Below are 10,800 nucleotides of genomic sequence, written 5' to 3' on the forward strand. Positions count from 1 at the left end.
AAATACAGGCGTCCCTGAATTTAAGCGGTTTTTTTTTATGCGTAAATTAGAAAATATAAATTAAATCATCCTTAAAATTTTACTTTAATAATGAAAATGAAGTACAACTTCTAAATATTTGAAGCGATGAAAAGATACTGAGTTTTTGACAATAAAGAAAAAAGATTGTTTATTTTATATAGCGATCGCGACTTCGTATAAAATTTACTCCTGTTTTCTGAAATGTTATATTTATTTCATAAATATATATTTCGAAAACTTGTAACTTTTATTTTCATTGCTTTTTTGTACTTACAGACTTTATTTACGCGATTTTCATTCGCAAAAAAAAAATCTTTGTGGAATCGCGTAAATTCAGGGACGATTGTATACAAAATCCATTGCATTGAGGACAGACAAGCACCGAAAGTAGTGTACCTTCCAGTACCTTCTGTTGTTAATTAATTCGTCACTAGACGAAAACCATTGGATCAACATTGGCAGCCAAGGAACCACTACCCAGGGGGGGATAGCATATTTCTCAAGAGAGTTGGCAGTACACGTCCGCAACAGTTAGGAGAGAAGAAGATTTCGTATGAAATCGGAAGCCAATCGGAACCAATCGGAACTTTTTCAAATATTTACTTTTGGTAATAAAACTTTATGACTATGTCGAATACAGCAAAAAATGGTCAAAACCAGTCAAAACGGTTTTGGTGTCCATTTTCGCAATTTTGTTCGAGTGTTTTCCATAGTATTCAGCAGTGTTCGATTGTTCGTTTGTTTTTTCCGAGAAGTATTAATCAAGTAAGTAATATTACTTCAACTATTCGCTTTAATTAATATAGAATTTACAACGAAAATCCGATAAGAAAAAGTTGGTTCGATCCTCAAAAACCCGAAAGGGGCCAAAGAGATTTATATCAATAATAATTTACATACATTTGTTTTAGGTCATTTTGTTCTCCAGTGTTCTATAGTTTGTTAGAAAACTTGTTTCATTCCAAGAATTGTAAGCAAGTAAGTAATTGTCCTTTAACTGTTTGCTTTAATTAACATACAATTTGTTTTAGGATGGTTCGAAAATGCTGTGTCCAAGGATGCAATACCAAAGAGGAATATGGTATTACAATGAGATGATTTCCAGCAGTTGATTCTCCATTGTTTGTTCAATGGAAAATGGCCACAAGGAATGCTTCTTTGATTAGCAAGAGCAACGAGTATATTAAAAGAATTGCGAGGATTTGTAATCTTCATTTTCCAGATAATAACAATAAAAGACCTAAGTTCTGTGCTTATGATATGCCACAGTTAACTGAAAATATTATGGAACATCCAGGCATGAATATTGATAATATTGATGAAAATCATATGGAAGATACAGTGCAAGAAGTGGTTGAAATTGATAATGTCAATACTAGAAAATGAAAAAGGATCACTAGACAATTAAAAAAATAGCAGGACCGTACTAGAAGAAAACAAACTTGAACTGCTAAATTTTTCATCAGGAATTTAAAGTTTTGAATAAATTAAGACTGGGTCTCCCTGCTACTACTACTACAACGAATTGATAATCCGCTCCATGCTAATGTTGTGGTATATAAATAAAATGAATATGTATATGAATATGTTTTTATTTACAAATACTACTATATATTAATTAACACCTTCAAAGATGCTCCACATTCAGGCAATACTCATATATGATCCATCCAATCTGAAGAAAAAACATTAATTAATACTGATTTAAATGTATAGATTAATTTATTACTTACCTCTCCAGTGTTGTCCGGATGCTTCCTCCTCATAGATGTTCATTTAGAAATTAATATTGTTGATGACAGTACTAGCGCAAGCGTTTAATTTTAGATTTTTTATGCGTTTTTGCATATTCTATTATAAATTGTCGTAAATCAATAGTTTCTGGATCCAAATCAGGATCGTTTCGAATTAGATTATGAAATGTCGTAAGTGTTAATTCAGATGGCAGCTTAAAAATTTTTGATAAAAGTGTATAGCATTTTTTACTTTGTTTGTAAATACCAAGCGCAAATGCCTTATCCTGGTATATATAGGATTCTTCCCTTTTTTTCTTCTCAGCGTTGAATACTTGACGTCTAAAAAAATTTTTAACATTCGTGTCCAATTTTTTAAATTTTTCAAATCTTCTACATTCTGTTACAAGCATTTTATTTTCATTTTTTAAAGAACAAATTTTTCTTTCCAATTGCTTTCTGCTTATTAATATTTCTTCTTTATTAATTGTTAAATCACCATTAAATTCATAATCACTTTCATCTTCTTCTTCTTCTGATTCCCATTCATCTCTATCTGTGTCGACAGCAACACTCATCTCTTCAGATTTGACTTTTACTGTTTCACAATGGGAGTCATCTAAATTATTAACACTGTTGTCAATAGCTCTATCACTGTTGTCAACAATACTCATCTCTCCAGATTCAACTTTTACTGTTCTACAATAGGAGTGATCTAAATAAATAAGATTTTTATCAACAGCTCTATCACTATCAACAATTCTTAATTCTTCAGACTTAACTTCATCTGTTTTAGAAAAGGAGTGATCTAAATTATGAGCATTGTCACCAAAAATCCTCTTCCTATCCTCATCATCAAGAATATTAATTCCAAAATCGAAAATATTTTCCGTCAACATAGGAAAATCATATTTAAAAAAGCAAGGCTTCCTTCTGTATTTTTCAGTGAAATGACGATTACAAACCCTCTTTATTTTCTGTATACGGTGATTATCCATCTTTTTCAATGAATCATTCATCGTAGCATTTTTCCATTGCTCGAACAATGGAGAATCAACCGGAGGAAATTTTCTCATTGGTATATCATCACCGCATCTAGTATAGCACCATTTGACGCAACAACGATAAACCATCCTAATATACAACGAATATTAATTCAATTGTACTTAGACACACATATGCATATAAAGAATAATTGTAGAAATGTTACTTACTTTCTTGTGTTCTTAAAACGGCGAAATACTAATGGACGAAATAACACTTGAACAAACTTGAATTTACATAAAAGTTTTATTACCACAAAGCAAACATTTGAAAGATTTCCGAATTCAACCAATTTCGGATAAAAATATTCTTCCCTCCACAACCTAACCAAGCTCATACCAACTGTTTTGTCATAAGAATGAAATATCACCTGACGGTTCCGTGCGTGTTTTATCGCTGTTCTGGGACAAAACAAAACATGACAAAAAAAGAACAGTCACTTCCTCCAGGAAGAACCTCTTTCATTTAGCGTCCTGTCGACGCATTACGCCAATTGACGCTAATCGCAATCAGTAATATGTAATGATGATTATAAAAAATATATTGGGCGACAGTGGCGCCACATGTAATTCTGCCATTGCAAGTAACTAATTTGGCGCTGTCAACACAGAACACATGTGGTCAATAAGCATACAGTATTTGACATTCAGATTTTCGACTTTTTAAAATAATAACCTAAAAATGCCTGTCTCGCAAGTAAGTATTTACCAAATTCTTTAAAGGTCTATACAAAACTCCTTACTAATCTATAATAAAACAATTCCAGTTAGCTGATGTCGGTGATAACAATGAAGAGTGCAAAACATTTGTCTTCGAACAGGAAGGACACACTTTAGGGAATGCCTTGAGGTGTATTATATCAAATTAGTAAGTTATTTTCAATATATTTGTTAAGTTTTGATTTAATTTGTTATCTATTCTTTTAGCAAAGATGTTGAGTTCTGTGGATACACTGTGCCACATCCATCAGAAGACAAGATGCATTTCAGAATACAAATGTGCAAAGGTGGAACTGCAATAGATGCCCTGAAGAGAGGATTGAAAGATTTAATATTGGTCTGTGAGCATACAGAAAAACAATTTGATGAAGAATTTTTATCATTTTCTGCAAAGAATGGATTAAACTTGTGAATGTACACATTGGAATTTTATTTTACTAATTATTAATACCTTTAATATTGTTTTTGTTTTCAATTAGCTTAAATTAGTGGTACATTTACATATTACAAATTGTCAGGTTTGTAATATGTTTATTTATAAAAATGTCTAAAGTCAATCAAAAATAATAAGTATAAGTAATTATTATTTAAAACGTAATTTTATTTTTGAAGAAAAGCAATAGTTTATATATCTAAATAAATAAAAAAAATATTTTCAAAAATATCGCGCCGTTTTCGTTTTTGACATTTTACCAATTTGACATATGTCACTTTGACAATTCATTTGTTATTGTTCCAATTATTTTAATTTATTCGTTTGGCTGCTGACTAACTTTAATAATCAAAATGACTGAGTCGTCTAGGAAGTGGCTGAAGAAAGTTATTATCACTGCTGATGTATATGCTATATGTTTGCAACATGTCCTTTCGACTGAGAAGGAAGAGGTGATGGGAATTCTGCTTGGTAATGTAAGTCTCACTTTCTAACCTATAAATATTGCAAAGATTACCTTTCTTTTAATATAATTTGTATTTGTAGGTGGATGAAGTTAACAGGATATCACACATCTCTGCTTGCACAATTTTGAGTAGACTTGATAAACAGCCGGACAGAGTGGAAATATCACCAGAGCAATTGTTCAATGCCTCCATGTACGCAGAGACATTAACAAAACGTTTAGGCAGGCAATTAAGAGTCATTGGTTGGTACCATTCACATCCTCACATTACAGTATGGCCTAGTCATGTTGGTAAGTAAGATTAGACTTAATTGTAGTACTACTATTAATTTATATGAGAAATGTTTTAAAAATGTTACTTAATATAACTGTCTTACAATTTACTTTTTTAAAATACACATATATTCATTTTAAATTCAGTTCAGATATTCTTAAAGTAATTGTAGATGTAAAAATTATATATTTTACAATTGATGATTGAAACAGTATTGTTTTTTTGGATTTTGAGGGCCTCCGGCATTCGCCCGGTTAAAAATTATACGTTAGTACATTTGTATAATAATAGTTAAAAATTATTTAGATCAGCGGTTTCCAAAGGGAGGCGCGAAAATTTTACTAGAAATATTATTTAAAAAAAAATGTGTAATGTATGCTGGTCATTGATGTAATCATGAAACATTTTCATCTCATACAATGATTTTTAGCATTCTAATGAATTTAAGGGTTTTCTTCTATACTAAAATATTTAATTTATAAGTGAACAAGAAAAGAAAATATATACAACCAAATTGAACTATTAACATAACAAATTGAAGTATTTCATTCGAAATTATTATTAAACGTTTAAAAAAACTTCAAAAACGAATGTTGATAATTTTAGTAATTAAATTAAAAATACAATACAAAATATTAATTGATGATTTCTGTAATATTTATTATATAGACTTGTAGAAACTCAATTTCAATATATCTTCAATTTTAATTATCAAAAGTAGATAATGAAGTATATTTAAAATATTATTGGTGAATCTGTTATAATTTATCAAGTTATATAGAAAGGGTTGGCAAATGCGGCTCTTCCTTGAGTTAATTTCGGCTCCCAATAAAAAATTAAATACTATGATGTGGCTCTTTAATACAGTGGAACCTCGCTTAACGAGCAAAATGAATTGTAAGAAAAATTTATTGCTTTTTCGCATAACGAGTGACAATGAGAAGTGCCGGATTGCGCGTATGCTACATCAATTTTAAAACTTGTGTACACATATTATGTGTATATGTTTCACTATACTAGTAAAAATCCAGAAATTTTGGAACATATTAAACTCGTTAAGGTTCCACTGTATATTAAACTGGCTCTATAATATATGAAAAAATCGGAGTGTATAAACTAGTAAGCACATATTTTGAATCTACTTTTGATAAAATCTACATGATTATTAAATATTCAACTAAGAGACAAACAGGATTCATAACGTATTTGATTGATAAAAAACAAAATCAGGTACGTTAACTATTATCCTTTTAAGATCTGCGAACGCAAGCTCTATATGAAATGATGGATAATTACTTCGTGGGAATTATCTTCTCGGTGTATCCGAAGAACACGGGTTCAAGTGACAATCAGATCCAGATGATTGCGTTCCAGTCGCAGACCAATCGAGATGATCTTAATCCTAAGATAGAGATCGACAACTCGAGGTTGGAAAGCCACAATTTAGAAGGTAAGATCAAACCGATTTCCAAAGAACAGACTTTCCAAGGATGCGTTCGTGTTTCAGCTTTAACCACATTACCAAAGATGCTGGTGCAGGAGGAAGTCCAGCAGCACCAGGACAAGGATCAAGAATGTCCGGACCTGCTGATCAAACTGCATAACGACGCTCTAAAGACGTTGAAGCACGTGCACATTGTCAGCAAAATAACGAGACCTATGTGCGACGATTTGGAGGAAAGGTTGAACGTGACCAACCTGCGGATCGAAGAGCTGAGAAGGATCAAGAAAAATCTCCAGAGCAAGAAGTAAAACGGCCAGTGAGTATATTTAATTTATATTATTATTTTTTCCCCCTCTTTATTATGTTTTTGGTACCTTTCGTATCCATCCGAATCCATCCATAATTACACATAATTTAATTTGTACAAGAAGATGGGGCGAAAGGAAATTGAACTAATTTATTATTTAATCTTTTAGCTAACATAATAATAACGAGGACATGGCGATTGTAATTAAAAAAAAAACAACAAAACGTGACAGAAGTGATAGTGACTTGATTTATACATAAATAATTATAATAAAAAGAATACTATTGTTTATTATTATTATATAATTGGGTGTTTTTTTCTTTCCGATGCGTTTTTTTGTTGAATTTGTATTTATTATTTATAATTAGTTTAATGGAAATGCTTTTTGTTTCATTTTTCCTTATATTTTTTTTTCATTTCTGTTTGGTTTCACTATCAATTAGCACCTCCGACCACTTTGCCGGTGTCCTCGTGTCCCTGATATTTCGGTTTTCCGTGGGTAAATGGCAAGTAGCGATGCTTGATCATATGCCGGATTTGCCTCTTCATCGTGATACACAGCAACGTGAAGAAATACATGACCAGGATTGGCCAAAATACTGGTACGTTGAAGCAATCGAACATGGTGCAGATGATTGCGACCAACGTGCTCTTCGTCACTGAGTACCAGAATTTGAACTCGGGCAACCTTCTGATGAAAGGTCTAAACTCTTCGTTAGCTCTGGTCGGTAGTTCTGGACCTTCGTCTGAAAACATCTTTAAGTTATCACCCCTGCCCAATCACAAGAATCAATCAAATTACCATCAAAGTCCATAGACGGGTCGATTTTTGGCGTTAAGAAGGCTATGAACAAATTCAGATGGTAAATTCCAAGAGCGTAGGTCACTATGTACCATCCCTAAACAGATATAAGACAGGTTAAATACATTCATAGAATGTAACCAGACACGTCCAATGTTGATTCGAATGCACTGGATATTATCGCATGAGGTGCTTAAACCATGGTAAACCCGATATTAACCTCAACTTTTGTTTTACCATAGTTTAACCAGCGGTGTACAAACTTTATTTATAGCATGCGACTCTCATATCGTATTTTCTTGTAACCCACGAATGTACGTGCACTTAACTATATTTGCGCACAACCGGAACCAGTAATCCGCATTGAACGTGTCGTAATGATATGATTTTACAAAAAAAAAACATCCACGAATGAATGAGTTTTTTTTTCATTTCAATTATTAACAAAGAAGTGGTGGATGATTTTTTTTTAAATATTGAATAGAAAATAAAGAGAAATGCAATCTAGGTTAGATCGCATATATGATATGGGTATACCTGCGTCAAAAGCACGCGGGCCATGAAACCGACGAGGAGGAGCACTCCAAAGATCCACCTCCACGTACGATACGGCACCGTTCTGTCCACCACTTCTTGGTAAAACTACAAACAAAAAGAGAAAAAAACGCAAAAGAAATACCCATCGGCTGTGTACCTGTTTGGTGACGATTCGCACGCCGAAGAACACCAGAAGACCCAAGGCCGTGCCCCAGCGGCCCTTCATGTATGGCGTCCAACTATCCAAATAACCCTGATATATCTTCACCCACGATAACAACAACAATAACAAATTGTTGACGAAAACAAAAGAACAAGTAACACATATGTTTTAATTATTAGGTATTCGGACTCGCTTACGATTAGCTTTGCAGCTGTTATGTACATGCAGACGTAACCCGAATTAAACGATTGTAATATCTTCACGACTTCAATATGTTTTATATTTTTAAATAAATTTTCATAAATTAAATAGGAAAATATAGGGCGGTCGACTAACGCCCTTTATACATTTGTGTTTCAGAATTGTCTTCAATGGGTGTGACTGTCTAGTAAAAGCGTGGCACTTTGGCAGTTGTAACAATCAGATATTATTGTAATACTAGTAATAATAAAATATAAAGTGGTTAAAATTGAATCTTTTATACATGCACAAATGACGTTCTCAAGAGGTCACAGCAAATAAATTGCATAAATAGATATACAGACTGCATTCACTTAAATTACTTTACTATGCTAACCGGATGTACGTTATTGATGATTTGTATACACGTCTTTTCGTTTGCACATAGTGCGGATTCGATTAAACCGGATCACTATAGTCCGGTTTAAAAATTTCGAAACAATCTAAATGTAAATTGTGAAAAATAAATTATGTTATATTCCCCCATTTGTCCGGTTTCAAACAGCGAATTGACGAAACCGATTAACCGCACTATGTAATGTATTACTATACTTAGATTTCAAATGAACTATATATTTATTTTTTTAGTGAAGAAAAATAGCAACATCAAATAACTCAAATATACAATAGGGAACAATGTACGTTCGTATGGATGTTTTTATATTAGAGAACAGAAAAGTAATCATGTACGTATTATCGAACTTACTCTATTTATATGAATTTTAAGTGAATTTTGACTTTGCAATAGAACCCACTGCTTTTTCGTAGTATTTATAGAAACGATTTAATTATATTTCAAGAATAACATCCTTTTGGTGCAAGTAAACTATGTAATGTTGAAGAATATGAGTATTAATTGAAAAATATTAATAAAAGGCTATGGAAATTTGAAAATATTGCGCATTTTATTTGTTTACCATTGTAGTTTATATATCAAATTGAACGCTCTTATGTAACGCGTCATTTTTGAGACTTAAATCCTTGCTACTAATGTTAAATAGCCTTAACAAGCCTGATTACTTTATCAAAGTGCACTGAGAACAAATAAAACTTGTTATTTACAAAAAATTAAAACCTTAAATCAATTTCAAATGTGTGTCTAAAGTTTCACTAGTAAAATACCAAAATGTATAGAGCTAATCTAAAATTAACGATAAAAAATATGTTAAAAACTTGTTAATATATTTCACAACTAAATTAAGTAAAACTAGTTTCTATCACACACAAAATGTCAATGATACTAATGTTGTTGTAATTACTTTATCAGACGATTTTTTCAAATGGTACAGTAATTAACACAAATAGTGACAATATCTTATATTATTATTCCAATACTCAAGTTTGCTTTTCAAATAAATTGTATTAACATTTATATAATTTCTTGTTCTTCTATACTGTAAATATTATTCAAAACGTTATTATTAAATAAAATAATATTCGTTTAACCAGGTTTCACTGTATATTTAAATTATAATTTAACGAGTTATCTCATAATTTCACTTTTCAAATAATATAGATATTTTACATTTATATAACGTGTATAATTATGTTAAAATTGTAATTTAATGGCTTTCTTCATTTAATTATTTAAAATAAAACTGGTTCCATACTTTATTTTTCTCCAATTATTGATTTACTAATACAACAAGGAGAACATACTTTTATGATATACATTTACAAAGAGAAATATATGAAATAATATTATTGTTTTTAAGGGTGTGTCATAAAATGGGGTACAGTGACCTCAAATTAGTATAAAAAGAACCTAAATATTATCTGATGTTTGCTTATTTACTTCATTCATTTTGTATATTCATGTTATCTGTGGTGTGTTCACATTTTAAGATTAAATTAGTTAATTTGAAAACACTTGTTATAAAAATCTTTTTGTAAAATCATAATTTTGGAATGTTGATCTAATTGGAATAAGTGTTAAGATCTATTTCTTATATCGATCTATTTGAAAGGGAATTGAATCGTGGTTGGATTCAATGAATTGCACATGTATTAACCTATTTAATTGTTTACTGCCTTGATTATGGTTATTTATTCTCATTGAATTATGTAATATCCGACTCAAGACTACTAGAAGATGAGCCACTCTGCACTTGAATATATCAGAAAATTATTTACCTGTGAGAGTCTAGTCCATCCTTGTGATATAACCCCCTTCTTGGATGTGTTTGATGTTAACGTCTCCTCCTCCATTGTGTGTGTGTATTTATGAGAGAAATATTGGACTTATAACTGAAAAAAACGTAATTAAAACGTGAATAACAAACGAATGGCGGATATCCTTCGATTCGCGCCGCTTCTTAGTTACTACTTACAGGAAAAATGTACAAGTAAAACTAGGTATAAGGTGCTAGCTTCTAAATATTTGGTAAATAAACAGTATCCATCAACAAATTCGCATTTTTGCTTAGACATCCACGTCAAATGATCGAAAACCAGATGACAGCTACTTCTGACTTGTCCTACTTTGACATAGTTACAAAAAATACCACACCTCTGACAGGAGTCAAAGTCATTCAACCCATTCAACTTTAACGCTTAAAATACACCAAGTACTATAAATAGTTAAAGTTTAATCTTTGCAGTAATATTCATAATTTAA

The 10,800-nt window shown here is 31.4% G+C and overlaps 4 protein-coding genes across 7 annotated transcripts; 2 read left to right on the forward strand and 2 right to left on the reverse strand.

Moving 5' to 3' along the window:
- Positions 1-1,665: 1,665 nt before the first annotated feature.
- On the reverse strand, positions 1,666-3,268 carry LOC108561910. The gene is made up of 3 exons (XM_017920030.1): positions 2,969-3,268; positions 2,211-2,888; positions 1,666-1,696 (listed from the first exon to the last, which is right to left on the reverse strand). Exons 1-3 carry the CDS (start codon positions 3,133-3,135, stop codon positions 1,666-1,668), a joined length of 876 nt encoding a protein of 291 aa, XP_017775519.1. The 5' UTR covers positions 3,136-3,268.
- A 129-nt stretch (positions 3,269-3,397) lies between these two features.
- LOC108561919 (probable DNA-directed RNA polymerases I and III subunit RPAC2) lies at positions 3,398-3,949 on the forward strand. The gene is made up of 3 exons (XM_017920038.1): positions 3,398-3,494; positions 3,565-3,665; positions 3,725-3,949. The coding sequence occupies exons 1-3, from the start codon at positions 3,480-3,482 to the stop codon at positions 3,927-3,929; spliced, it is 321 nt and encodes a 106-aa protein (XP_017775527.1). The 5' UTR covers positions 3,398-3,479; the 3' UTR covers positions 3,930-3,949.
- A 267-nt stretch (positions 3,950-4,216) lies between these two features.
- Positions 4,217-9,282, forward strand: LOC108561926 (lys-63-specific deubiquitinase BRCC36-like). Of its 3 annotated transcripts, XR_001891036.1 has the most exons (6): positions 4,217-4,426; positions 4,497-4,707; positions 5,946-6,140; positions 6,198-6,450; positions 8,304-8,718; positions 8,772-9,282. XR_001891036.1 is itself a non-coding variant. In XM_017920076.1 (5 exons), exons 1-4 carry the CDS (start codon positions 4,304-4,306, stop codon positions 6,440-6,442), a joined length of 774 nt encoding a protein of 257 aa, XP_017775565.1. In that variant the 5' UTR covers positions 4,217-4,303; the 3' UTR covers positions 6,443-6,450; positions 8,304-9,282. The 3 variants fall into 3 exon arrangements, 2 of the variants coding, with proteins under 2 accessions (XP_017775565.1, XP_017775564.1); XM_017920076.1 differs by having other exon boundaries at positions 8,304-9,282; XM_017920075.1 differs by lacking the exons at positions 8,304-8,718; positions 8,772-9,282 and adding an exon at positions 6,611-6,746.
- Positions 6,847-10,679, reverse strand: LOC108561927 (protein RER1). Of its 2 annotated transcripts, none has more exons than XM_017920078.1 (5): positions 10,514-10,679; positions 10,317-10,430; positions 7,781-7,885; positions 7,244-7,340; positions 6,847-7,187 (listed from the first exon to the last, which is right to left on the reverse strand). In XM_017920078.1, exons 2-5 carry the CDS (start codon positions 10,389-10,391, stop codon positions 6,877-6,879), a joined length of 588 nt encoding a protein of 195 aa, XP_017775567.1. In that variant the 5' UTR covers positions 10,392-10,430; positions 10,514-10,679; the 3' UTR covers positions 6,847-6,876. The 2 variants fall into 2 exon arrangements, with proteins under 2 accessions (XP_017775567.1, XP_017775566.1); XM_017920077.1 differs by lacking the exon at positions 7,781-7,885 and adding an exon at positions 7,938-8,042 and having other exon boundaries at positions 10,514-10,677.
- Positions 10,680-10,800: the final 121 nt, after the last annotated feature.

Source organism: Nicrophorus vespilloides, unplaced genomic scaffold, assembly GCF_001412225.1.
Source record: "Nicrophorus vespilloides isolate i.1.1-1 unplaced genomic scaffold, Nicve_v1.0, whole genome shotgun sequence".
Lineage (NCBI taxonomy): Eukaryota > Metazoa > Arthropoda > Insecta > Coleoptera > Silphidae > Nicrophorus > Nicrophorus vespilloides.

Bases quoted from the DNA above. Each gene is read 5' to 3' on its own strand.
- LOC108561910 (XM_017920030.1), bottom strand. From the start codon at position 3,135: ATGAGCTTGGTTAGGTTGTGGAGGGAAGAATATTTTTATCCGAAATTG. The intron at 2,889-2,968 runs GTAAGTAACATT...GTTGTATATTAG, and splicing joins CGTTTTAAGAACACAAGAAA to GATGGTTTATCGTTGTTGCG. The intron at 1,697-2,210 runs GCAATTGGAAAG...TTTTTTCTTCAG, and splicing joins GAAATATTAATAAGCAGAAA to ATTGGATGGATCATATATGA.
- LOC108561919 (XM_017920038.1), top strand. The intron at 3,666-3,724 runs GTAAGTTATTTT...CTATTCTTTTAG, and splicing joins AGGTGTATTATATCAAATTA to CAAAGATGTTGAGTTCTGTG.
- LOC108561926 (XM_017920076.1), top strand. From the start codon at position 4,304: ATGACTGAGTCGTCTAGGAAGTGGCTGAAGAAAGTTATTATCACTGCT. The intron at 4,708-5,945 runs GTAAGTAAGATT...TATCCTTTTAAG, and splicing joins AGTATGGCCTAGTCATGTTG to ATCTGCGAACGCAAGCTCTA. The intron at 6,141-6,197 runs GTAAGATCAAAC...TTCGTGTTTCAG, and splicing joins GGAAAGCCACAATTTAGAAG to CTTTAACCACATTACCAAAG.
- LOC108561927 (XM_017920078.1), bottom strand. From the start codon at position 10,391: ATGGAGGAGGAGACGTTAACATCAAACACATCCAAGAAGGGGGTTATA. The intron at 7,886-10,316 runs GTAAATAATTTT...TTTTGTTTGTAG, and splicing joins GATGGACTAGACTCTCACAG to TTTTACCAAGAAGTGGTGGA. The intron at 7,188-7,243 runs GTAATTTGATTG...AGATGTTTTCAG, and splicing joins CCCGTCTATGGACTTTGATG to ACGAAGGTCCAGAACTACCG.